General features: G+C 48.9%; 1 protein-coding gene across 10 annotated transcripts in view; it reads left to right on the top strand.

Moving 5' to 3' along the window:
- DNMT1 (DNA methyltransferase 1) overlaps nucleotides 1–18,106 on the top strand; it is a 58,801-nt gene extending 40,695 nt beyond the window's left edge. For 3 of the 10 annotated variants that reach the window (XM_021082042.1, XM_005654829.3, XM_021082032.1), the window contains exons 19-41: nucleotides 79–230; nucleotides 661–848; nucleotides 937–1,120; nucleotides 2,794–2,891; nucleotides 3,094–3,241; nucleotides 4,241–4,356; nucleotides 4,699–4,903; nucleotides 4,982–5,115; nucleotides 6,975–7,148; nucleotides 8,874–9,095; nucleotides 10,655–10,847; nucleotides 11,808–11,892; nucleotides 12,221–12,349; nucleotides 12,497–12,779; nucleotides 13,066–13,207; nucleotides 14,183–14,349; nucleotides 14,720–14,897; nucleotides 15,566–15,761; nucleotides 16,066–16,232; nucleotides 16,430–16,546; nucleotides 17,243–17,333; nucleotides 17,517–17,627; nucleotides 17,749–18,104. In XM_021082042.1, the coding sequence (XP_020937701.1) occupies nucleotides 79–230; nucleotides 661–848; nucleotides 937–1,120; nucleotides 2,794–2,891; nucleotides 3,094–3,241; nucleotides 4,241–4,356; nucleotides 4,699–4,903; nucleotides 4,982–5,115; nucleotides 6,975–7,148; nucleotides 8,874–9,095; nucleotides 10,655–10,847; nucleotides 11,808–11,892; nucleotides 12,221–12,349; nucleotides 12,497–12,779; nucleotides 13,066–13,207; nucleotides 14,183–14,349; nucleotides 14,720–14,897; nucleotides 15,566–15,761; nucleotides 16,066–16,232; nucleotides 16,430–16,546; nucleotides 17,243–17,333; nucleotides 17,517–17,611 (3,464 nt within the window). In that variant the 3' untranslated portion in view covers nucleotides 17,612–17,627; nucleotides 17,749–18,104. 10 annotated transcript variants of the gene reach the window in all.

Below are 27,389 nucleotides of genomic sequence, written 5' to 3'. Positions count from 1 at the left end.
AAAAAAAAGCAGCAACAACGACGACAAAAGAAAAAAAAAATAAAAAAAATAAAAAAATAAAATGTTTGTTCACTCCAGCATTTGCCGAGTATATTTTGATGGATCCCAACCCAGAGTATGCACCACTGTTCAGCGTGATGCAGGAGAAGATCTACATAAGTAAGATAGTGGTTGAGTTCCTGCAGAACAACCCTGACTCGACCTATGAAGACTTGATCAATAAGATTGAGGTAAGATGGAGTTCCCGTTGTGGCTCCGTGGGTTAAGAATCAGACTAGTATCCATGAGGAACCAGGTTTGATCCCTGCCCTCGCTCAGTGGATTAATGATCTGTCATTGCCACAAGCTGTGGTGTAGGTCACAGACGCAGCTCAGATCTGGTGTTGCTGTGGCGTAGGCCAGAAGCTGCAGCTCCTATTTAACCCCTAACCTGGGGGCTTCCATATGCTGTAGGTGTGGCCCTGAAAAGAAAAAAAAACAAAATTGAGGAAAGAGGTTTAAGTTTTTTGTAATCTGAGATACACACCTATTTACATGCGATACAAATGTGTGAGGAAACATGTCTAGAGTCAGCAGAAACAGTTTCTGTTCAATGTAGACCAGTTTTGCATAAGCCTACGAGAAAGTTCTGAATTTTTTTTTTTTTTTTTTTTTTTTCAGACCACTGTTCCTCCTTCTGTGCTCAACCTGAATCGATTCACAGAGGATTCTCTCCTTCGACACGCCCAGTTTGTGGTGGAACAAGTAGAGAGTTATGATCAAGCTGGGGACAGTGACGAGCAGCCCATCTTCCTGACGCCCTGCATGAGAGACCTGATCAAGTTGGCCGGGGTCACCCTGGGGAAAAGGTAAAGGACAGAGCAAGAATAAAACTGAAGATGTGGGACAGAAGTCAGGAGGGTTCTGTGCTTTCTTTCTAACCTACCTCTCTCTCAGGCGAGCTGAAAGGCGGCGGACCATTGGGCATTCTACCAAGGAGAAGGACAAAGGCCCCACCAAAGCCACCACTACCAAGTTGGTCTACCAGATCTTTGATACTTTCTTTGCGGAACAAATTGAAAAGGATGACAAAGAAGACAAGGAGAATGCTTTTAAACGCCGGCGGTGTGGCGTTTGTGAGGTAACTTTGCCTAAGCCTGCTCTTCCACCCCAGAAATGATCCAGCTCCCTTGTAATCTCTTGAGGAATTCTTTTCTTTCTTTCTGGCTTGAGATTCTCATGCTCAAATGTGACCCCTAAAATAGGAGCTGGGAGAAAGAGTTGGTGATCTGGGGGATTTACTGATCTAGGGGATTTACATGTCTCAGGGCACAGATCGACAAGACAGCTGTGGAAAGAGGTGTGCTCTGGCACCTTGTTGTCATTGCCACTATTGTTGCTACAGAACCTGGTCTCCTGGGTGCCTTTGCTCTGCCCATATCCCACTATGTCCAGAGACCTTGGTGTGAGGGCAAGGGGAGTGACTACCCCAAAGGCTGCTTCCTCCCACAGGAGACCTCCTCCCAGGAGCCTGCCTTGTCTCATGTTATAACTTTCCCAGGACTGGGACCTTGTCCTACTTAACTCTGAGGGCTTCAAAGACCTCTATTGGAGTTGCCATTGTGGCTCAGCAGTAATGACCCCAACTGGTATCCGTGAGGATGCAGGCTTGATGCCTAGCCTTACTCAGTGGTTTAAGGATCTGGTGTTGCTGTGAGCTGTGGTGTAGGTTGAAGACATGGCTCAGATCCTGCATTGATGTGACTGTGGCATAGGCTGGCAGCTGCAGCGTCAATTTGACCCCTAGCCTGGAACTTTCATGTGCCGCAGATGAGCCCTAAAAAGTGCAAAAAAACCAAACTTTTGGAATTTAATATATATTTACATCACTCTAGAAGAATTAATCCCCTTAATTCTGTGACCTAGGGATCAATGTGTTTTGGTATCTATTTGACTTATTTTGGGTGAAAACACAGCAGCTGCCTTCAGAACCACCCTGTGTTCACGCTGGATTTGAAGCATCTCCTTTGTTTTGGTGGCTGCACTTAATAGGAATTTGCCTGTTCTCACCATTGTTGTTTTGCTTTTACTTTTCATCTAGCACATGTACCCAAGCTCTGAATTTTTTTTAATTGACATCTTTCAGGAGTTTCTGTTGTGATTCAGCAGCTAAGGAACCCAAATAGTATCCATGAGGATGCAGGTTCAATCCCTAGCCTTGCCCAGTTACTGGAGGATCCAGTGTTGCTGTGAGCTGTGGTGTAGGTCTCAGGCACAGCTCAGATCCCATATTGCTGTGGCTATGGTATAGGCTGGCAGCTATAGCTCCGATTCGACCCTGAGCCTTGGAATTTCCATATGCCTTGGGTGCAGCCCTAAAAAGCAAAAATAACTTTAAATTGACATCTTTCATAATTATATATTGATAGAGGTCAACACTTAAGCATTCCACAGTATTTTATTATGACTCTCCCAACTTAATACTATAAACAGTGCTATAGTGACGTCCTTGGATGAGGCTTCTTGTGACTGCTGAGGAGTTGCTGGGGTGTAGGTCATGTACTTAACTTTGACACAGAAAACTGTTCTCCAGAATTGTGGCAGCAGTTTAATTCTTTGAGGATCTTGAGTTATTTTCCCACACCTGTCCCAATGCCACATGTCAGGCTTAACTTTTGCAAATCTCATATCTCCTGACTCTTACTTCCCTAACTTCTAATGAGGCTAAATATACAACTTTTTAAAATTCATCAAAAACTGGTTACCAGCTGTTACTAATGGCTGTTTTATTCACTTTTAAAAAATGTGTTTTAGGTTTGTCAACAGCCTGAGTGCGGAAAGTGTAAAGCCTGTAAGGATATGGTTAAATTTGGTGGTAGCGGACGCAGCAAACAAGCTTGCCAAGAGAGAAGGTAGGTTTGGCCAACACTTGACCTTGAAGTAGAGAAAAATGTCAGCTAGGCCTTTTGTGGTTCGGCTGGGGTGACATGTACAGAGCAGGCAGGATCCCTTTGCCCTGCACTGTCACCAGCCTTTGCTCTGTTTTCTGCCTAAAACACCTTTAGTTGGCTTTACTTGTAAAGGGGACCTTGCTTATAACAAGTGATTTTGTAGGTGTCCCAATATGGCCATGAAGGAGGCAGACGATGATGAAGAAGTTGATGACAATATTCCAGAGATGCCGTCACCCAAAAAGATGCATCAAGGGAAGAAGAAAAAACAGAACAAGGACCGGATCTCTTGGATTGGAGAAGCTGTCAAGGTGATCCTGGCCTGGCTCTCATCTTTGTGCTGCCCTTCATAGAAGCAACTTGTCTCCTGGTGTCTTGCTGCCAGGTGTCTTGTGCAGCCTGAGCCCTTGAGCTGCGAAACCTGCTCATTTGCCCTGTGAGCAGAGCAGGGCTAGCCGAGAGGCTGAGGCCCATGTCAAGCACCACAAATGCATCTTTGCTTATACACCCAAACACTCAGCTTTCCTCATGCTCCAGAATGGGCGTTTTGATACTGTTTTAGGGCTGTCAGGCTGGTTCCCCGTCAAAGCTTATGTAGCAGAGAGCCATCACGGCCCTCTGGCCTGGGAGTAGGGGTTCGGGAGCAGTAGCAGACTGCCTCTCTGTGGTTCTGTGGTCACCTAAGGGTCAAGTCCTTCGTCAAAGCTGGAGAGAGTGTCTTCTCAGCATTGTTCCCTTGGTGGCATAAGTCAGGTACGGTCAGTTCCTCAGTGGCGTGAGGCCTACCCCTGCTGGGTGTGCTCTAGGCCTGGACATGGCTACGCTCCTGCCTGTGACACATGTCCTGTCAGGCAGGTGGGGGGAAGGAAGGAGGCTGGGCCCACAAAGGCTTCTTTATGAAGGTGACGTTTGGCTGAGACCCAAAAGGTTGAAGAAGAGCCAACTGCCTGAAGGTCTCAGGAACAGGGCACGGACCTGAGGTGGGAACCAGCTTTCCTGTGGGAGAGAGGGAAGGAGGTCTGTGTGGCTGAGGGAGGATGAGGGGTGGGATGCAGTGCTGTTAAAATCGAGTGCTGGATCCCGTTGCTACTGATACAGGAGGGCAGAGCTGGCAATGGAGGGATGCGAGCGCCTGTTGCTGCAGCCAGGGGAGGACGATGGTCTCTGTAGTAGCTGGCTGGTAGCACCCATGCCTTCTTGGTGACATCATTGTGAGTCATGCTTTCCCGTAAAGTAACAGGAACATGCAGGTCCAGCCTGGCACAGACCTTCAAAGCCATCCTCACCTAAAATTAAGCTCTTCTTTACAGACTGATGGGAAGAAGATTTACTACAAGAAGGTATGCATTGACTCAGAAACCCTGGAAGTGGGGGACTGTGTCTCTGTTATTCCAGATGATTCTTCAAAACCGCTCTACTTAGCCAGGTTTGTATCCTTCCCTCTGCTTGACCTCAGCCCACACTTTCTGTTGAACAAGTAGGAGATGCCTATTGTGCAGGAACACCAGCAGCTCTTCACCCTAGACTAAACCCACAAATACATATCCCCCTAAGTAGGCTCGGTCCCCCTAAGTAGGCTCGGTCCCCCTAAGTAGGCTCGGTCCCCCTAAGTAGGCTCGGTCCCCCTAAGTAGGCTCGGTCCCCCTAAGTAGGCTCGGTCCCCCTAAGTAGGCTCGGTCCCCCTAAGTAGGCTCGGTCCCCCTAAGTAGGCTCGGTCCTGATCTGCCACTCGGGTTAGAACTTTCATCCCACCCCTCTCTGGCTCTAGGGTCACAGCTCTGTGGGAGGACAGCAGCAACGGGCAGATGTTTCATGCCCACTGGTTCTGTGCTGGGATAGATACGGTCCTCGGGGCCACATCGGACCCCCTGGAGCTGTTCCTGGTAGACGAATGTGAGGACATGCAGCTTTCATACATTCATAGCAAAGTGAAGGTCATCTATAAACCTCCGTCAGAGAACTGGGCCTTGGAGGTGAGTGCCTGGCGCCTCTCATGGGCCCCTCCTCACTTCAAGAGGCTGTATCATGGCTGACAGTGGCCTTGTCCCCAGGGAGGCATGGACCCCGAGGCACTGATGTCGAAGGATGATGGGAAGACCTATTTCTACCAGCTGTGGTATGACCAAGAGTATGCAAGGTTTGAGTCCCCTCCAAAAACTCAGCCAACGGAGGACAACAAGTTCAAGTGAGTGCCGGGCCTGGGCTTCTTGGGGCCGCTCCTTGGTGCTCTCTGAATCCCTGTAGCTTTTCCTGTGGTTCTGTCTGCTGGGTTTGTCTTCCCTACACCTCTGATTGTCTTCCCAAGCCCACTGGAGGCCAGCCTCATTTGGTTGCAGTGGCTGCAAGTGTGTGGACCACCTGGTGGGGAGTTAGCCTCATGAGCAGCTGTCCCATCCAAAGACAGGCTGTGTCCTGTGCTTCTCAGTGTGTACCCCAGGTCTTGTCTTTTCTCACCAGTGAAATCTTTGATTCCATTTTATCCTAACTGGTGGTTGAATGCTTTTAGGGAGCCTTCCTAAAAAAACGTTTAGTGCCCCCTGCCTTCCATTTTAACCTTGGTACCTCACTTGGTTTTGACTAAAAAGTGGCAGCTGGCACCTGTAGAGCAAGCAACATGTGGCAGTAAGGCTGATGGAGCTGAAGCTTGGAGGGCTTACTGAGATGCCTCTGGTGTTTCTCCATTCATCCTGGGGCTGCTTTTTAGCTTGATCTATTTTAAAACAGTCTCTAGGGAGTTCCCGTCGTGGCGCAGTGGTTAACAAATCCGACTAGGAACCATGAGGTTGCGGGTTCGGTCCCTGCCCTTGCTCAGTGGGTTAACCATCCGGCGTTGCCGTGAGCTGTGGTGTAGGTTGCAGAATCAGCTCGGATCCCACGTTGCTGTGTCTCTGGCGTAGGCTGGCAGCTACAGCTCCAATTCGACCCCTAGCCTGGGAACTTCCATATGCCACGGGGGCGGCCCAAGAAATGGCAAAAAGACAAAAAAAAACAGTCAATCTTCCTTTAAGAGTTTATTAACCAGAAATCACATTAAATTTTACCAAATAACCTTTCAGCTTTTAGGGATAAGTGTGAGCCTCCTGACGTTTTGAGTTCCAAAACTTTACCACTGTGCATTCGCATTTAGAGTTCTTAACCATATTTTTAGATTGTTAATGCCTTGGGGATTTTTGTTTGATTTGAAGCTATATACTTTAGGGGGTGGGGGTGTGTGGCTGCAACACATGGAAGTTCCTGGGCCAGAAATTGAACCTGCACTGCAGCAGTGACCCAAGCCACAGTGGTGACAACACCAAATCCTTGACCTGCTAGGGTTTGTTTTATCTTTTCAGGGCCATACCTGTAGCATATGAAACTTCCCAGGCTAGGGGTTGAATTTGAACTGTAGCCTCTAGCCTATACCACAGCCACAGCAACACAGGATCTGAGCCTCATTTGTGACCTACACCACAGCTCATGGCAATGCCAGATCCTTAACACACTGAGTGAGGCCAGGGATCAAACCTGCGTCCTCATGGATGCTAGTCAGATTAGTTTCTGCTGAGCCAGGACAGGAACTCTAAGTCATAGGGTTTTTAATAGCAACTACTCAAAAAAATGGGCTTAGCTTGTCATTTTCCTATTAAGTGTATCTTTCAGCTTTGGTACCAAGTAAATGTGAACTTAAAAGTGCAGGAGTTCTTATTGTGGCTCAGTGGGTTAAGAACCCGATGTAGTGTCCCTGAGGATGTGGGTTCAATCCCTGATCTCAGTGGGTTAAGGATCTGGTGTTTCTGTGAGCTGCAGCAATGGTTGCAGATGCACCTCGGATCCGGTGTGGCGTGGCATATGCCGGCAGTTGCAGCTCCCTTTTGATCCCTAGCCCAGGAACTTTCATGTGCCACAGGTGCGGCTGTAAAAAGAAAAAGTACAGGAAGGCCAGTTCCTTCTAACATCTGTAAATACTTCTTTTTCATCACCAGAGTCTGGATTAAGCAGGTGGCAGCTGTTGCAGTCACTGCCAGCCACTTAAGGGCTTTTGATTTTTGTCCTTCACTACTTCAGGTTCTGCGTAAGCTGTGCGCGCCTGGCTGAAATGAGACAGAAAGAAGTTCCCAGGGTCATGGAGCAGCTTGAGGACCTGGATGGCCGGGTTCTCTACAGCTCAGCCACCAAGAACGGCATCCAGTATCGAGTGGGTGATGGCGTGTACCTCCCCCCTGAGGCCTTCACGTTCAAGTGAGTCATGGCCAGGAGCTCTGGGTCTGCACAGGACTGGCTCCACAATGTCACCCACCCCACATCCCAGTACAAGCTGCTCCCAAGCCATCACACTGTCATCTATCATGGGCAGACAGTATCCAGCTACCCAGTGCAGAGCAACTAATTTTGTGGCAGTGAAGCTGAGTCTGTGAAAGAAGTCATAGATCCCGCTGGCTAAGGGAGGGTGCTGCAGTCAGTGGTGGGTTCCTGCCCAGCTGGTCACGGTAGAGACCACCCCCTCCTAGTTCCCATCTATCAGATGGGAAGAGGAGTAGCCTGTCTGCCAGGCCTCGAAGGAGTAAGTAAGTAAAAGAAAAGTGCTTATTAGCACAGTGACTTGGAGTAAAGGCTGGCTGATTGAATTTCTTGGTAAATAGAATTGCATCAATAAGACATGCATATCAGGAGTTCCCCTTACGGCGCAGGGGAAACGAATTCTACTAGGAACTGTGAGATTGAAGGTTCAATCCCTGGCCTCGCTCAGTGGGTTAAGGATCTGGTATTGCCGTGAGCTGTGGTATAAGTTGAAGACACGTCTCGGATCTGGCGTTGCTGTGGCTATGGTGTAAGCTGGCAGCTATAACTCCACTTAGAACCCCTAGCCTGGGAATATCCATATGCTGCAGGTATGGCCCTAAAACACACAAAAAGACTTGCATAGCAGAATTGAGGCTCTTCAGGGAAAAATCAAAGCCAGTTGTTTTCCAGACTTGATCCGTTCCTCATTCATTCTAAGGACTAGTATGTGGTTGGATTTACAACCATCATTTTCCTAGCTTAGCTCAGTTTCCTGGTTTGCAATTCTGTTTTTCTAGAGTCCTAATTGGAACCCACTCCCCAGGCCTCAGTTCAGTCACTGAATTACAAAACCTCCATCCTTCCAGACCCCCACAGTGGGTGTGTGTCGCCCCTTTTAGCAGTTCTAGGTGTGGAAGGGAAGGGGAGGACTCCTTGTGGTGGTCTTTACCATGTGCTCCTGGTAGAGCCCAAGGGAAAGCACAGGTCCTCAGATGTGCCGTTGGAGCCGTCAGACTGTGGGAGGCTTGGTGGGAAAGCACAGCAGCTGCCTTCCAAGTGTGCAGCCCTGCAGTCTCTGTGGCTGAATCAGATGACTGGCTTTACTGCAGTATGTGGTCAGGCCAGATTCTGCTTGCCCAGACTGTGAGCCTTCTTTCCATGCCTCTCTAGCATTGCCTCTGGTTCAGCACCTCAGCCAGAGTGCAGGTTATGCTACGGTGACAACTCTAAAACCACAGAAGTTTACTTCTTGCTTATACTGTGTGTCTGCTGTGGTTCCGGGCACTTGGACTGACAGAGCCTCTGCCTTCTCAGAAGTTGCTGGTCAGAGGTGAGGGGAAGTGCCTTGGAGGCTCTCCTGCCAGTTGAGTGCTCCTGCTCCAAGTGCTTGGGCGTCACCTCTACTCACAGGCACGGAGCTGAGCGGAATCATGTGCCAGGAGGTATAGTCCTCTCGTGAGGCTGAGAGCGGGGAATATTTGAATTTAGCAACTATAGCCAGGGCACAAATGGAGAAATACCCCTTTCCATCTGTATAGAATGAGACTTAATCTCTAAGTCTATTCTGAGGTACTTAGCTGTGTTAGTTTAGGGTGTCTGAATTTAAATGGTTGTCACTGATCTGTCATGTTGAACTGTTTATGGCTTCATGTTCAGTCATTCACAATGGTTGCTTCTCTGTAGCATTAAGCTGTCCAGTCCTGTGAAACGCCCACGGAAGGAGCCTGTGGATGAAGATCTGTACCCAGAACACTACCGGAAATACTCTGACTACATCAAAGGCAGCAACCTGGATGCCCCTGAGCCCTACCGAATTGGCCGCATAAAAGAGATCTTCTGCACCAAAAAGAGCAATGGCAAGCCCAATGAGACCGACATCAAGATCAGACTCAACAAGTTCTACAGGTTGGCGAAGCCTCTGCCTGACCCGGGGTTATAATGTAGCACACACAGGGCTGTTCTAAGAATTGGGTAGAAGTAGCTATTCTTAGTGTTTCTGACTATCTCGTGGGTACGGTGACTATATTTCATAGCTGTGCTTTCAGACCTCTATCTTAGAGCTGCAGAGCTTTGTCCTAAAATCCATGAGCAGAAGTCCAGAGTGTGACAAAAGCAGGCGAGGAATGTCCTGGGCACCCTCAGAACCCCCGTTTTGTTTACAACTGTCTGACTTCTGAGCCTCCACACCCCACCCTGCTGGTTCCCAGTTTTCCTGTTCTGGGCTTCACTCGGTCTTTTTCTGGGATCCTGATAGTGGTTAGTAGCTAATCCATACAGAGGGAGCTAAAGGCACTCTACTTATTAATTAATGTACATGAAAGATTGTATAAAGTCTTTGTAATAATCAGTTCAATAATGAGAAATAAGAAACTTGCTTAGTCTAGGTGAGAGAAAGCAGCTCTAGACAGCTGCTGCTTTTTTTAATTGCTGCACCCACAGCATATGGAAGTTCCTGGGCCAGGAATTGACTCAGACACAGCTGTGACTTACACTGCAACTGTGGCAACACCAGATCCTTTAACTCCCAGCACCAGGCTGGGGAATCAAACCTGCACCTCTGCAACAACCCAAGCTGCTGCAGTTTTTGTTTTGTCTTGTTTTTTTGTTTTGTTTTTTTTGGCCTCCCCAAATCATGTGGACTTCCCTGGCCAGGAATAAGATCCAAGCCATAGTTGCAACTTGAGCCGCAGCTATGGCAATGCAGGATCCTTAACCCACTGTGCCAGGCTGAGGACTGAATCTGTGTCCTAGTGCTCCCAAGATGCTATCAATCCCGTTGTGCCACAGTGGGAACCTCTGAAGTTGGATTCTTTTGCCTTTTCTAGGACTGCACCTACAGCATTTGGAGGTTCCCAGGCTAGGGATTGATTTGGAGCTGTAGCTGCCAAGCCTACGCCAGAGCCACAGCAACGCAGAATACGAGCTGCATTTGCAACCTACACCACAGCTCACGGCAACGCCGGATCCTTGACCCACTGAGCAAGGGCAGGGATCAAACCCGCAACCTCATGGTTCTTAGTTGGATTCGTTAACCACTGAGCCACGATGGGAACTCCTGCAGTTGGATTCCTAACCCACTGTGCTTCAGTGGGAACTCCAAGAGATGCTTATTTTTTGGCTGTGCCCAAGGCATGTGGAAATCCTCAGGCCAGAGATCAAACCCGCACCACAGCTGTAACCAGAGCCACAGCAGTGACAGGGCAGGATCTCCAACCTACTGAACCACGAGGGAACTCGTAAACATACCTCTTAACAGGAAACCAGCAGCTGTTCTTTTTTGGGCTATGTGGGGGCACAAATAGCAGGCAAACCATTTGTTGAGTTCATGGCAAGAAATCACTTAGTTTGTAGAGTTGAGTGCCAGCTAAGGGGGTTAGTAATCAAGGTGACTTATTTGGGGAGGGGCATGGTGTTTACCCACTCATCCTCTGAGGAATGTGTAACAAAGACTCTTGAACTCGCAGGCCAGAGAACACCCACAAGTCCACCCCAGCGAGTTACCATGCAGATATCAACCTGCTTTACTGGAGTGACGAGGAGGCCGTGGTGGACTTCAAGTCTGTGCAGGGCCGATGCACCGTCGAGTATGGCGAGGACCTTCCTGAGTGCCTCCAGGACTTCTCAGCTGGTGGCCCCGACCGCTTCTACTTCCTTGAGGTGATGCCCTGGGCTCACTGGAGGGAGAGCCTTCGGGTCAGACACAGCCCCTGAGAGAGCAGTTTAATTATCCAGAGAGTAAATCTATGATGTTCAAGCTGTTCTGGAATTTAATACATTAGCTTAAAACAAAATATAACACTTGATTGTCCTAATGGAACTAAAATTTACTTGAAGACTCTTAAACAGCCTTTGCTGACCCACCCAGTACCTCTAAGTTAGGCCATGGTGCCCCTGCCCCCAGTCCCTCCAGCCAGGCCTCTCTGTCTAGGCCAGGGCCATATGGCTGACAGGTGACCTGGTTATGGAGAGAGGAGCCAGGAGGCTGTTGCTGAAGCGATTTGCTTTTAAATTGTTGCAGCGTGGCTTTTCTGTGTTGGGTTATCTTAAAATGATCCATGTCTGTTTCCCCCAGATTCCAATGTGGACAGCTTAATTTTTACACTTGCCTATTTTTTTTTTTTTGTATTTCTGCCTTTTCTTGGGCCGCTCCCACGGCATATGGAGGTTCCTAGGCTAGGGGTCTCATCAGAGCGGTAGCTGCTGGCCTACACCAGAGCCACAGCAACGCTGGATCCGAGCCGCATCTGTGACCTACACCACAGCTCATGGCAACGTCAGATCAGTAACTCTCTGAGCAAGGCCAGGGATTGAACCCTCAACCTCATGGTTCCTAGTCGGATTTGTTAACCACTGAGCCACGACGGGAACTCCTACACTTGCCTATTTTTAGAATGTGTAGTCCATGTACTTAAAATAGCAGGAATTTCAATGTCAGCCACATAAAATGTTTGTGCTTATAGAATTTCTTTTCTCCATTGTAATAAAAACACTCTTATTGGTGGTTAATTGCTTATGACCATATTAGGGAGAAATTAAGTAGATCTTTATCAGGTTAACTTAAATCCTCTGGGGACCAGTGTTTTTTTCTCCAGACTACTGTGGTTCTTTCCTTCTCAGGCCTATAATGCCAAGAGCAAAAGCTTTGAAGATCCTCCAAATCATGCCCGTAGCCCTGGAAACAAAGGGAAAGGGAAGGGGAAAGGTATGTTGCTCCATGGGCCTCTTTTCAAGTCCATCTTCTATAGCTCAAGCTTCTCATGAATCACTCAGTATAAAAGAACAGCCTGTGGAGGTTACCATGTAGTAAAGCAAGTTAAGGCTCTGGCCACAACTGTGTCTTGGGTTTGATCCCTGGCCTGGGATCTTCCACATGCCTTGGGTGTGGCCAAAAACAAAAAATCCCCAAAACAGCCTCCAATGTTACCTCGCTCTGTTGCTCTCAACTCAAAACACGGCTATTCCTGAATCACCACGGTGTCGGAAGAAAGCATTTTAGGGCCCTGGTCTGACTTGTGGCCTGTCTTCTGCAGGGAAAAGCAGGACAAAGTCTCAAACATGTGAGCCGAGCGAACTGGAGACAGAAATAAAACTGCCTAAGCTGCGGACCCTGGATGTGTTTTCTGGCTGTGGGGGATTGTCAGAAGGATTCCACCAAGCAGGTACGCTCCAGGTTTTCTCTCCTCATGGCTAGTGCAGCTGGATTGAGCAGGCTCTGCCTGGAAGACCTTTCTAGCTCTGGTCACAGTTCTGCCTAAAGAGTCCCATTTGAGGGGGCTCACGGCACATCTTTGTCCTTGTGTCCACAGGCATCTCGGAAACGCTGTGGGCCATTGAGATGTGGGACCCTGCAGCCCAGGCCTTCCGGCTAAATAATCCTGGGTCCACGGTGTTCACGGAGGACTGCAATGTCCTGCTGAAGCTAGTCATGGCCGGGGAGGTGACCAACTCCCGTGGCCAGAAGCTGCCTCAGAAGGGAGATGTGGAGATGCTATGCGGTGGGCCACCCTGCCAAGGCTTTAGCGGCATGAACCGCTTCAATTCTCGTACCTATTCCAAGTTCAAGAACTCCCTAGTGGTCTCCTTCCTCAGGTAAACGGAGTAGAAACCTCTCTGCGTTCAGGGCTGTGACTGGTGTCGCAGGTGTGCCAGGGCTGAGCACTAACTACCTTAGCTTCCCCTGCTGCTTTAGGTCATGCCCTAAGGTGAGATGATGGTCTGCCCTCGGGAAGTTCACGGCCTACTCTCTGCTAGGGAGAGTTCTTGAGAGCGGGGAGCTTTGCCGACAAATGCCAAGCACTAGAGAGTGGGCTTTGGCAGAGTAGGTCTTCCCCTTCTGGCAGGGTGTGGGGTGACTCGTCTCTCCCACCTCCCACAGCTACTGTGACTACTACCGACCCCGGTACTTCCTCCTGGAGAACGTCAGGAATTTCGTCTCCTTCAAGCGCTCCATGGTCCTGAAGCTCACGCTCCGCTGCCTGGTCCGCATGGGCTACCAGTGCACCTTTGGCGTCTTGCAGGTGGGTTCCTGGCAGGGGCAGAGTGGGCCGACATGTGTGGCCTGAGAAGGGGAGCCAGCAGTTCTGGACTGTCCCAAACTGAAAATAGAGCTCAAAGGGACTGGCCTTAGTGTGGTAACCAGCAGTGTGGGTGAGACAGCTGCCAGCCCTGCATCCCCTCACGTGCCTGAGGCCTCTCTGCTGCCTCGTTTTCCTCTGTAGGGAGTGATGGGGGTCAGCTGTGAGGCTTCAGGTAGCAGTTAGGTCCCAGCAGGTGGGTGAAGAACTAAGCACAGGGCAAAGTGTTACAGGCTGAAAAACCAGGTTTTCCTTCTGGGTGAATGAACATGCTTACCAACAACTAAGAATGTGGGAGGTCATTGCAGGTGGCTACCCATGCTGGGCCTGCAGGGACAGGGATGTGGGGTGATCAGAGGGGTGAGGCCCTTTCAGGAACACAGCTACTGTGTGTACCGTCCAGTAACTGACGGCATAGCTAGAACTAAAACGAGTACCAGAATGGGAGGGAAAGCTGGCTGGAGAGTAGTGAGTGTTTGCATGTGGGGACTACCTGGTTCCCCCATTCAGCTTCCATGATGTCCCCACCTTCTGATCAAGGCCTGTTGGCAGCCCTGTTCTGTTCCTTATAACCATGAGCTGCCAGGCAGGTGGCAGGGTTCCTGGTGTCTGCTCTGGCTGCTCTTCTCCCTGAGTCACGAGACCCTGGCATCCCTCATGTGCTGTCTGAAGAGCCAGTATCACCAGCGAGGTTTACTCCCATCCTCTCCAGGGTCTGCAGCCACCACCTGGCTCTCTTGTTCTCCCATCTGGTCCATCTGCTCTTAGGGGCAAACTTGCGGGTTCAACTTGAGGCTCCCCAGGGAAGCCTCACGGCAGCCAGCCACTCCAGAAAGCCGGGTGCTGCAGCCTGGCCCTCAGGCTGGCTGGTCAGAGGTGCCCGCTGACTATGCATGTGTCTGGCCCTCCCGTGCACAGGCTGGTCAGTATGGCGTGGCCCAGACGAGGAGGCGGGCCATCATCCTGGCCGCGGCCCCCGGAGAGCAGCTCCCGCTGTTCCCAGAGCCACTACACGTGTTCGCACCCCGGGCCTGTCAGCTGAGCGTCGTGGTCGATGATAAGAAGTTTGTCAGCAACATCACTAGGTAGGACCCCCGCTTGCCTGCTGTCATGGCACTTGTGAGCCTTCCCCAGGAGGACTGGTGCTGGTGGATCTCTGGGTAGAGGTCTGAGCCAAGGAGCAGATGGCACAGCATCCAGCCTGCCCCTCATGCTCTTCCACCTCTAGTCTCATTCTGACCCCAAGTGCCCTGTGTACGGGGCATTGGCCAGAGGCCTGGCTGCAGTCAGTCAGGAGCAGGGCCCACACTATAGCCTGTCTGTCCCCTTATCAGGCGGTCTGAGGAGAACACTGCCCCTGTGCCCTCAGGTTGCCTTCTCTGGAGGAGGCCATGCCAGCAGTCTGGGCATGGTAGCCATGTGTCCCCAGAGGTGTTGATCTGTGCCCTGTCGCAGGTTGAGCTCGGGTCCCTTCCGAACCATCACTGTGCGGGACACAATGTCCGACCTTCCCGAGATCCGGAATGGAGCATCGGCGCAGGAGATCTCGTACAATGGAGAGCCTCAGTCCTGGTTCCAAAGGCAGCTCCGGGGCTCGCAGTACCAGCCCATCCTCAGGGACCACATCTGTAAGGTAATAGCACCACCCAAGGTGGGGCCTCCTTCCAGCCAACTCACAGGAACAGATCTGTGTTTGGGGTCCTGCCAGGATGGGCTTTGGGGTAGGAGGGGGAATCTGGGTTTGGGATGGGAGGTGGAATCTGATCTCAGCCCCTTCCTAACTCCTCCACTGACTTTGGCCCCTGACCCAAACCGCATTATTTCAGCTGGCCCGCAGCCTCACCACCTCACTGCCTCCTGCTTCTCCTTCCCACCCCTGCAGTACATGGTCATATCAGGTGTCATCAGAGCTACAGTCTTTGTAGGAATAGGTCCAGAGTGACACGTCTGGCCACTGCCTCCTACCACTGACCTTATCTCTCTCCACTCCCGTTCTGTTCTCCCCAGTGCACCAAACCCCAGCTCTCCCCACAGCTGGCTTCCGTCCTATAGGGTCACCCCTCCCTGTGCTTGCCCTAAGCTAATTCTTCACCTGCTCCCCCTCACTCCACATCCCTGTTCTGTTGTCTTTATGGTACCTGTGCCATCCAGAGGTTGTCCATTGTGGTTACTGTTTATCTCCCTCTGTGGGACGCGTGCCCCATGGTGTTTCCAGTGCTGAGCATCATGCTGCCCATCAACTGCACGTGCTCGGGTGCTACCTGAACTCAGCGACAGCTGGGGCCTGCTGTGTTCTCCTAGGACATGAGCGCCTTGGTGGCCGCCCGTATGCGGCACATCCCTCTGGCCCCAGGCTCAGACTGGCGGGACCTACCAAACATTGAGGTGCGGCTCTCAGACGGCACCTTGGCCAGGAAGCTGCGGTACAACTACCACGACAAGAAGAATGGCTGCAGCAGCACCGGGGCCCTCCGTGGGGTCTGCTCCTGCGTGGAAGGTGGGCCCCTTGGTGTGGGCTCCCTCAAGTTGGGTGTGAGCCCCCAGCCCCAGAAATTCTGCAGTAGTCCAGGGGCCCAGGGAAGGAGCCCTGCCTCCAGAGTTTCTTAGGACGCACTAGGGCTGTTACCTAGTAACCCAGTAGCCCTGGGTTGGGCGCAGACATGCCAAGCCTGGTGTCCCTGGTCTAAACAGCTGCCAAGGGCAGGGTCCGTAGTAAAAGCCTTGCCCAGAGAGTGGGGACTGTTGGCTACCCTCTCCCTCCCATTCTGTACTCACAACCTCATTGCAACCTTCTCTTCCAGTGGGCAAAGCCTGTGACCCTGCGGCCAGACAATTCAATACCCTCATTCCCTGGTGCTTGCCCCACACCGGGAACAGGCACAACCACTGGGCTGGCCTCTATGGACGGCTTGAGTGGGATGGCTTTTTCAGCACAACTGTCACCAACCCTGAGCCCATGGGCAAGCAGGTTGGTCTGGGGGCCGGGTGGGCCTGGGTGGGGCCTGGGAGGGGGTGGAGATACAGGCTTAGCGGGTGGGCTGGTCTCCTCACCTTCTACCACTGGATGGGGCAGGCCCACTCCCCAAGGTTCAGGGCTGGGTTTTCCATGGTACAGTTTTCTTGTCTCTTCCCCACCCCCACTGCACCACTCACCTCTCACCCCAGGGCCGCGTGCTCCACCCGGAACAGCACCGTGTGGTGAGCGTGCGGGAGTGTGCCCGCTCCCAGGGCTTCCCCGACACCTACCGGTTGTTCGGCAACATCCTGGACAAGCACCGGCAGGTCAGTAGATTCTCTCCCGGCACCTCCCACCAGGGTGGGGTTGTTCAGTGGGCTTGGCTCACATGGTCACTTCTGAGGGGAAACTGAGCCCCAAGAGCATGTTGTCTGACTGGGCTTAGCACTCCCAGGAGAGTGGTGGTCAGGAGGGAGGGACTCCTATTCCTGGGGCCCGGGATGCTCATGGGTCAGGCTGAGTCACTAAGCATGTTGATTGCCATTTATAGTTGAGGCAGATTTAGCTCCAAGGAAAGTTCCAGCACACTGAACTTGAGTGAAGGAGCAGGCTAAGTGGGCGGTGGTGGAACTTCACTGCTAGGAGTTGAACCAGTAATTCCTCACTGTTTCTCAGGATGTTGGGTTAATTAAATGCATTTCCAAGTATTACAGGCATGAGGCTGAAAAAGCCAGCAGTGCCTGAGGTTATAGCAAAACCCATTTCACCTTTTTCCCCATCCTGTGCTCTGGAAGCAACATCCCTTGGCTGGAAGTGAAGCATGGTGGCTTCCATATCTGGATGTCTAAGATTTTCTAAAGCCTTTTGAAGGCCCCCTTGTCTGGGTGGTTCTTGACCCGTTGGTGTTTGGGGTGGGCTGGGTGGAAGGTCTGAGCGCCATCGTGGTAGAGGGGCTCTGGAGGCCCGTGAGACCAGGGGCACAGTGCCCATGTTCTGAGCATCACCCTCCTTCTCTCTGGCAGGTGGGTAATGCTGTGCCACCACCGCTGGCCAAAGCCATTGGCTTAGAGATCAAGCGCTGTATGTTGGCCAAAGCACGAGAGAGCGCCTCAGGTATGGGGGCGTGGGGCAGGGCAGCAAGGGTACAGCTTTAGGCTCTGTACTCAAGCGAGTCACCCACCCTCCCTGGTAGCCTTGCTTCTGTCAAGGGGTGGCTGAGCTTGAGTGAAGGCTCTTATAAGTGCTTATAGCACTGGAGCCCAGCACCCAGGAAACACTTGCTTCTGTCCTGCCCAGGGAGTCTGGCTTGTCCGGGCCTGCCTCAGCCACTAACCTGGGAGGTCTGGAAACCTTTAGGGACACCTGAGCAGTGCCCTCTCTCTGGATGCTGATGCAGAGTTGCCACAGGTCCTCATGGGGTCATCCTTTAACATGGGCGCCTGGGCATTAACGCAGTTCCTGTTATACTTGCCCATTGCTTAGTGTAACATGTGTTCCCTGCAGTGACTTTCCCTTTATTTCTCTTTAGTTAAAGTCAAGGAAGAGACTACGAAGGACTAGTTTTGCCCTCCCATCGCCTTTGTTTCTGGCACCAGGGATCCCCAACGTGCACTGATATTGTATTTTTAACATTTCAGTCTGTCAGTTCAATGTGTTGTACACGGTGTTTGTGGCCTTGGCTGACAGTGAAACTGTTCTGTGAGGTTTGCTTATCAACTAACTGACTTAGTGATCAAACTGTGCAGTACTTTGTGCATTCTGGATTTTAAAGGTTTTTTATTATGCATTATATCAAATTTACCACTGTATGAGTGGAAATTTAAGACTTTATGTAGTTTTTATATGTTGTAATATTTCTTCAAATAAATCTCTCCTATAAATTGCCATGGGTGGTGACTCATAATTTACAAGGGGCTTCTGGCTTCCTCTCAGAGGCTGGCTGAGGGTGGGCTCCTCATTGCTGAAGGTGACCCCATGGAGGCGTTTGTCTGATGTTAGATCATTAGTGTATTGGGGGTGGGAGTTGTGACTCAAGTTCTGGCCAGTGAGATGCAAGTGGGAAAGCCTTTTAAAGGGCAGAGTTCATGGCGGCCTAGTGTTGTCACTGTGGCCCAGGTCACTGCTATGGTAGGGGTTTTGTCCCTTTCTTGGGAACTTCCACATGCCACAGGGGTGGCCAAAAAGGGGGAAAAAATGACAAAGCAGAAGCAGACAAAGATGTCAGTCACCAGCACACAACCCTGTTAGGATGTGAGGTAACAGCTGCTCCACCACCTCTACATGTACTTTTATGAAAAAGCCCTTGGTGACACTTCAACTGTAACTTTCCACTGAAGTCACAGGTTCCTTAATCATAAGACTAAAGGACTAGAGAGAATTCACAGGTAGAATTGACTAAGTTCCTTCATAGTAACGAGATGCCCTTTCTGCTGTTGTAAATACAGGATAGAAATATGAGCCAGCAATTCTACTCCTGGGTATGTACTCAAAATAACTGACAATATGTTCTCCAACAGATATTTGTACATCCAAATTCTTAACCTGATGAGCCACAATGGGAACTCCAGAGTTAATTTTTTGAGGGTGAATAATAATTCCATTATGTGTACACACATCGTGTATCCATTAATCTGTGAGTGGGCACTTATGATGTTTCCACCGTCTTGCTATTGTGAACAACAGTGGAGTAAACACTGATAAAAGCATCTGACTTCCTGCTTTCAGTTCTCTTGATTATATACCTAGAAATTTAATTGCTGGATCTGCATAATTCTATGCTTAACCTTTTTAAGGAACTGGGAAGCTTTTTTACAGCAGATATACCATTTTACATTTGCACCAGCAATGTACAAATAGTCCCAGTTTTTTTTGTTTTTTTTTTTTTTTCTTTTTAGGGCCGCACCCTCAGCACATGAAGTTCCCAGACTAGGGGTTGAATTGGAACTGCAGCTGCCAGTCTACTCAACAGCCACAGCAGCATGGGATCTACATTGGATCCTTAACCCAACGAGCAAGGTGGGGATTGAACCTGAGTCCTCATGGACACTGGTCAGGTTTGTTACCACTGAGCCAGGAACTCCCCATCTTTATACAGTTGACAAACGAATGCGCTAGGTACACTCACCCTGTGCAACTGTCAGTACCATCCACCTCCAGAGCGCTTCACCTCGTGAAACTGAAACTGTCCCCACTAAACACTGACTCCCCCTCCCCCTCCTCCATCCCTGGCACCTGCCATCCTACTTTCTGTCTCTGGATTTGACTCCTCTAGGGGCCTCACATGAGTGGAATCACACAGTATCTGCCTTTTTGTGACTGGCTTATTTCACCAAGCATCATGTCCTCAAGATGCAAAGGTACATCCACATTGTAGTATGTGTCGGGAGCTCTTTCCCTTTTTTTTTTTTTTTTTTTTTTCTTTTTAGGATTGCACCCTCAGCCTTTGGAAGTTCCCAATCTAGGGGTTGAATCAAAACTGTAGCTGCTGGCCTACACCCCAGCCACAGCAACACATGATCTGAGCCACATCTGCAACCTACACCACAGCTTGTGGCAATGCTGGATCCTTAACCCACTATGCAAGGCCAGGGATCAAACCCAAGTCCTCATGGATTCTAGTCAGGTTAGTTACTGTTGAGCCACAATGGGAACTCTGCTTTTTTTTTTTTCTCTTTTTGTCTTTTTAGGGCCACACCTAAGGCACATGGAGGTTCCCAGGCTAGGGGTTAAACTGGCGCTGTAGTCGCCGGCTTATGCCACAGCAACACTGGATCCGAGCTGCGTCTGTGACCTACATCACAGCTCACAGCAACGCTGGATCCTTTAACCCACTGATCGAGGCCAGGGATCGAACCTGCGTCCTCATGTGGCATATGGAAGTTCCCAGGCCAGATTTGTTTCCGCTGAGCCACGATGGGAACTCCTGTTCTTTAAGACTGAATAATCCATTTTATGGATGGGCCACACTTGGTTTATTCATTCATTCGTCAGTGGACACTGAGATTGCTTCCAACTTTGGGCTTGTGTGAATCATGGCTGCTATGAATTTGGATGTACAAATATCTGTTGGAAACCATACTTCTCTATTATTTTGGGTACATACCCAGACATAGGATTGGTGGCTCATAGTTCTATTCTATATTCTATTTCTAAGGTGGTTGTTTGTGTGTGTTTTGTGTTTTGTTTTTGGCTGCCTCTGTGGCATTTGAAAGTTCCCAGGCCAGGGATAGTTGTGACCCACCCTCCAGCTGCACCAAGGCTGGATCCTTAGCCTGCTGTGCCACAGCAGGAATTCCTAAGTTTTTGAGGACCTATCCTATTTTCCATAGCAGGTTTTTTGGCGTTATGTTTTGTTTTGTTTTTATATTTTTAGGGCCACACCCGCAACATATGGAGGCTCCCAAGCTAGGGGTCCAATCAGAGCTGTTACTTCTGGCCTACATCACAGCCACAGCAACAGGGGATCCTAGTTGAGTCCTCGACCTACACCACAGCTCATGGCAACACCAGATCCTTAACCCACTAAGCGAGGCCAGGGATAGAACCCACAACCTCATGGTTCCTAGCCGGATTCGTTTCCACGGTGCCACAACGGGAACTTCAGCAGGTTGTTTTTTAGTGCAATAAATATTCAAGGCACAGCTGAACCCCTTTGCGTGCCTCTCAGATCCTCATTAGCTACATCCCCAGACACAACCGCCATGAAAGTATTGCCATGTCTCCTTCCTATCCAAATTCTTCCTCATTTACCGCAGGTCCATAAACTCAGTCATTCTGTCTTTCAAAACATTAGGTTAATCTATGCATCTCCACCTATCTATCTGCAACCTGCTTTTCTCTCTCAAGTCAGTTTGTGGTTTTTAAAGAAAAGCAAGCTGTAGAAAAAAAGACACCGACTCCCACAACAGTGAAGATGAATAATCAGCACTTGTTTCCCCTTTTTGTGTCATGAGGAAGCTTTTTTAACACCCCATCACCACAGTGACCATGATCACGCACATGTATAATATGCCTGTTGGCTGTGTCCTTGTTGACATGCGGTGATCGTCTGCAGCTACTTACCAAAAATGCACACGGGCAGCACCATACAATCACTGATCTGCCACTGACCATCCCAGTCCTGGTTCTGGGGCTGGGAACATCCATAGCAATAAGGCCAATGCCGACACTTCCTGCCTCAAGAATAAAGCTGGCAGGAGTTCCTGTCGTGGCACAGTGGTTAATGAATCTGACTAGGAACCATGAGGTTGCGGGTTCGGTCCCTGCCCTTGCTCAGTGGGTTAACGATCAGGCGTTGCTCTGAGCTGTGGTGTAGGTTGCAGATGTGGCTCGGATCCCGTACTGCTGTGGCCCTGGGAACCTCCATATGCCGAGGGAGCGGCCCAAGAAATGGCAAAAAAAAAGACAAAATAATAATAAAAATAACAATAAAGAATTAAAAAAAAATAAAGCTGGCAGATAAATTCCACAATGAACTGGGGGATTTTAAAGAGTAAGAAATACTACAATCGAAATAAAACAGGGAGTTCCCATTGTGGCTCAGCAGGTTAAGAACCTGATTAGTATCCATGAGGACTCAGGTTCAATGATCCCTGGCCTTGATGAGTTGGTTGAGGATCTGGCATTGCCTCCAGCTGTGGTGTAGGTTGAAGCTGCACTAGGATCTGGTGTTTCTGTGGCTGTGGCATAGACCAGCAGCTGCAGCTCCGGTTAGACCCCTAGCCTGGGAACTTCCATAGGCTGCAAGTGCAGCCCTTAAAACAGAAGGAAGCTCCCTGGTGGCTCAGTGGGTTAAAGATCCTGCATTGTCACTGCTATGGCTAGCGTTCAATCCCTGGCCCATGAACTTCCCCATGCCAGAGGTGCAGCAAAAGCAAGCAAATAAAAAACCATTGTCAATCGACTATATTTTTTTCTTTTTATGACTGCACCCGAGGCATATGGAAATTCCCATGCTAGGGGTCAAATACGAGCTGTAGCTGCTGGCCTATGCCACAGCTCACAGCAATGTGGTACCTGAATCCTTAACCCACTAAGTGAGTCCAGGGATTGAACCTGCATCCTCATGGATACTAGTCAGATTCATTTCTGCTATGCCACAATGGGAACTCCCTATATTTATTAAAAGAGGTCATTAGGGTGGACCCTAAGCCAACATGACCGATGTCCTTACAAAGACCATGTGAAGTCACAGGGAGAATAGAGCCATATACAAGCCAAGGAGGGAGGTGAGGCCTCAGAAGGGACCTATCCTGCCAACACCTTGATCTCATACTCTTGGCCTCTAGAACAGGGAGAAAATCTATTTCTGTTTATAATCCTTTCAGTCTGTGGAATTTTGTTACAGCAGACCTAGCAAACCAATTCAAATTGTTCCCAGTTTGGGGGTCATGGTGAATCTGCTATGAACATTCATGTACATATTCTTTATCTCTGAGTCTGTTTCATACATAGGTTCATTTGTGTCATGTTTTGTTTTTGTCTTTTTGCCATTTCTTGGGCTGCTCCTGCAGCATATGGAGGTTCCCAGGCTAGGGGTCAAATTGAAGCTGTAGCCACCGGCCTACGCCACAGCAACAAGGGATTCGAGCCGCGTCTGCAAACTACATCACAGCTCACAGCAACGCCGGATCCTTAACCCACTGAGCAAGGCCAAGGGATCAAGCCGGCAACCTCATGGTTCCTAGTTGGATTCATTAACCATTGAGCCACAACGGGAACTCCCATTTGTGTCATGTTTTAGATTCCACATATAAGTGATATCATACAGTATTTGTCTTTGTCTGACTTCGCTTAGTATGAGAATCTCTAGGTCCATCCATGTTACTGCAAATGGCATTATTTCATTCTTTTTTAAGGCTGAGTAGTATTCCACTGTGTATATGTACCACATCTTTTTTTTTTTTTTTCTTTTTAAGAAGTGGAATTTCCCAAACTAGGGGCTGAATCAGAGCTACAGCTGCCGAACTGCACCATAGCCACAGCGACACAGATTCAACCGTACCTGCAACCTACCTCACAGCTTGCAGCAATGCCCGATCCTTAACCCACTGAGCCACAAAAAAATCTGTGCATATATTCTAATGCATGGCTTTTTGTGGATGTGTTTCCAGTTCTTTTTTTTTTTTTTTTTGGTCTTTTTGCTATTTCTTTGGGCCGCTCCCTCGGCATATGGAGGATCCCAGGCTAGGGGTCTAATCGGAGCTGTAGCCATTGATCTACGCCAGAGCCACAGCAACACGGGATCCGAGCTGCATCTGCAACCTACACCACAGCTCATGGCAACGCCGGATCGTTAACCCACTGAGCAAGGGCAGGGACCGAACCCGCAACCTCACGGTTCCTAGTCGGATTCGTTAACTACTGCGCCATGACGGGAACTCCCGTGTTTCCAGTTCTTATGAAGAACATGGAGAAATCGAATTCCACCGGTGAGGTCCAGAGTTCCCTGTAGCTGCTGCTGAGTTTCCAGCAGGTGGTGCACCTTGCACATCCACACTTCCTTCCTCATGCCCTTTGCAGGATGCTCTCCTGGTTGCTGTGCTGTCCTATGGAGATTTTTCTTTTTTCTTTTCCTCCATTCCTGTGGCAATGTGGAAGTTCCCGGGCAAAGGATCGGAGCCCTGCCACAGCAGTGACAATGCCAGATCCTTAACCACTAGGCCACCAGGGAACTCCTCTTTGGAGATTCTGGAAGTGGAAAGAATGTCGGTGCCGTAAGGAAGGACCAAAAGAATGGTGATTTTTTTTTTTCCCCATCCAGCTTTGGACTCAGCCTTCTCCCCACTGCTCTATACTCCTTTGGCCCCCCTTGTACTTTTCCTTGGAAAATATCCGGGTTTTTTTTTTGTAAAAATAGTACATGCTTGATGTTTAAGAAAAAGTATGCCATACAGAAAGTTACTGAAAAGGAAGGGCAGGCAGACCTTGGAGATACTGCAGTTTCATTTCCAGACAATGGCAGGGAAGCACATATCAAAATAAGTACATAAATAATATGAATATTGCGAGTCACAAATTTTTGGTTTCCAGTGTATATAAAAGTAAACTGCAGGAGTTCCTGCTGTGGTACAGTGGATTAAAAATCTGACTGCAGCTGTGCCTAGGATTTGATCACTGGCCTGGGAACTTCCATAAGCTACAGATGGGTGTGGGGAAAAAAAATTGCTTCCTAGGGATCAGCAGGAGGCTTAACCTACTGAGTGAGGCCAGGGATCAAACCCCACATCCTCATGGATGCTAGTTAGCTTCTTAACCCACCTGACAAAAATTGGCTTACAAAAATTGCTTCCTAGGGAGTTCCCATTGTGGCTCAGCAGTAACCCAACTCGTATCCATGGGCACTCGGATTTGATCCTTGGCCTCACTCAGTGGGTTAAGGGTCCAGCATTGGGGTGAGCTGTGATGTAGGTCACAGAAGAGGCTCGGGTCCTGAATTGCTATGGCTGTGGTGTAGGCCGGCAGCTAAGCTCTGATTCAACCTCTAGCCTGGGAATGTCCATATGCCATGGGTGCCAGCCATTTAAAAAAAAAAAAAAAAGTTCCTATAGCATATGTCATTTTCTAGCTTGTTTACTCTCATCTTAGACATTTATTTATTTATTGTCTTTTTAGGGCCGCACCCATGGCATATGGACCTTCCCAGGCTAGGGATATAATTGGAGCAGCAGCTGCTGGCCTACACCACAGCCACAGCAATGCAGGAGTTTTAACCCACTGAGTGAGGCCAGGGATCAAACCGCGCATCCTTATAGATATTATTCGGGTTCTTAACCCACCAAGCCAAAATGGGAACTCCAAGATATATATTTTTTTAACATGTCCCACAAATGGATCTATTTCCTTAAAGACTGCATAGCACTTATATTGATGACAGAATAGCATAACTTGCTCTATTCAACCAACCTGGAATGGACAGATAGGCATTGCCAGTTTTTGCTATCATGAACAATACTGCCTGGATAGCTTATTCTCATATCTTTGTGTGTATTTACAAGTTTTTCTCACAGGCTGAATTATTAGCTGACTCAAAGGAAAATATATATGTGCATTTAAGTTTTAGTAGATATTGTCAACATTCCATCTAAGAGTTTACATAACCTCACATACTAAGAAAATATGGGAGAGTCTTTTTCTCTACATCTTTGCTACCATTGGGTAATAGCAATTTTTTACAGTTTTGCCCATCTGCTCCATTGTTTGGATTTTGTATTTCTTGGAGTAAACTTGAGTGAGGTTGCACAAATGTTTATTGGCCCTTTGTACAAACTTTGCATTTTTATCTGGGCTGCTAGACCACCCTCTTTCTTTTTTTTTTTTTTTTTTTTTTTTTTTTTGGTCTTTTTGCTATTTCTTGGGCCGCTCCCACGGCATATGGAGATTCCCAGGCTAGGGGTCCAATCGGAGTTGTAGCCACCGGCCTACACCAGAGCCACAGCAACACGGGATCCGAGCCGCGTCTGCAACCTACACCACAGCTCATGGCAACGCCGGATCGTTAAACCCACTGAGCAGGGGCAGGGATCGAACCCACAACCTCATGGTTCCTAGTCGGATTCATTAACCACTGCGCCACGACAGGAACTCCTTTTTTTTTCACCCTCTTTCTTTCACTCATTTTCCCAGCCTCCTTCCTGGTCTCCTACTTATTTATTCCTTTCCATTCTATTCTCTACATGCTTCCAGAATAATCTTTCTCATAAGAAAATCTGATTACATTGGTCACCACTCAAAATATGTCAGTGACCATACAGCCTGCAGGGTAAAGAGCCTATCCTCCTTAACCTGATTTAAAAATTCTTTTAGGAGTTCCCTGGTGGCCTAGTAGTTTAGGATCTGGCACTGTCACTGCTGTGGCTCTAGTCACTACTGTGGTATGAGCTCAATCCCTGGCCTGGGAACTTCCAAATGCCACAGATGAGGCCAAAAAAAAGTTATTTATAATCTGGTTCCTGTCCCATCCCAAATGTCCATTAATTGAACACATACTAAGTACAGACACCCCATGGGTGTTGGGGACCCAGAGATGACCCAAATAGGCAAATGTCTGCTTTCTGCAGCTGGCATTCGTGAGCAGTTTTTCTCAACTATTTTTTCATTATTGCTCCTTTCTAGGTGAGAAATGGAATTATCCTTAATTAATTAATTTTGTCTTTTTAGGGCCACACATGCAGCATATGGAGGTTCCCAGGGTAGGGGTGGAATTGGAGCTATAGCTGCTGGCCTATGCCACAGCAACATGGGATCTGAGATGGGTCTGCAACCTACACCACAGTTCATGGCAACATCAGGTCCTTAACCCATTGTGCAAGGCTACGGATCCAATCTGCATCCTCATGGATGGGAGTCAGTTTTGTTGTTTTTTAATTTATTTAATTTATTTATTTGTCCTTTGTCTTTTTAGAGCTGTACCTGTGGCATATGGAGGTTCCCAGGCTAAGGGTCTAATCAGAGCTACAGTTGCTGGCCTACGCCAGAGCCACAGCAACACCAGATCTGAGCTGTATCTGCAACCTGTACCACAGCTCACGGTAACACCGGATCCTTAACCCACTGAGCAAGGCCAGGGATTGAACCCACAACCTCATGGTTCCTAGTCGGATTTGTTTCCGCTGCACCATGATGGGAACTCCTGGATGGGAGTCAGTTTCGTTTCCACTGAGCCACAACTGAACTCCTATCCTTAATTTAAATCAATTTAATCTAATTACATTTAATTTTCCCCTAACAATAGAAATTAAATATTCATAAGTAATATTTTGTCCTGGAGGGTTGGCTTAGGAGGGCTATAAGCCATCACAATGTCTAAGGTTTTTTTTTAAGCCATCTAAGAATTTATTTTGGCTCTCTTGGGAGCCATATCACTCCCGTTGAGAATGCTCTAGGGGGACAGCTGGATTATAAACAAGTAAATGGAAAAGATTATATTAGAGAAGCCAAGAATGTTACTAAAGGAGGGAGGGATTTTCCCCAGTGGCTCAGTGGCTTAAGGATTTGGTGTTGTCACTGCTGTAACTCTGGTCACTGCTGTGGCACAGGTTCCATCCCTGGCCTGAGAACTGCCAAAAAAAGAAACAAACAAAAAAAGATGGAGTTCCCATAGTGGCTCAGCCATAAGGAACCCAACTAATATCCATGAGGATGTGGGTTCAATCCCTGGCCTAACTCACT

The sequence above is a fragment of the Sus scrofa genome, chromosome 2 (assembly GCF_000003025.6).
Source record: "Sus scrofa isolate TJ Tabasco breed Duroc chromosome 2, Sscrofa11.1, whole genome shotgun sequence".
Taxonomy (NCBI): Eukaryota; Metazoa; Chordata; class Mammalia; order Artiodactyla; family Suidae; genus Sus; species Sus scrofa.
Note: the sequence above shows the minus strand (reverse complement) of the source record. Positions and strands in the feature narration are given on the sequence as shown.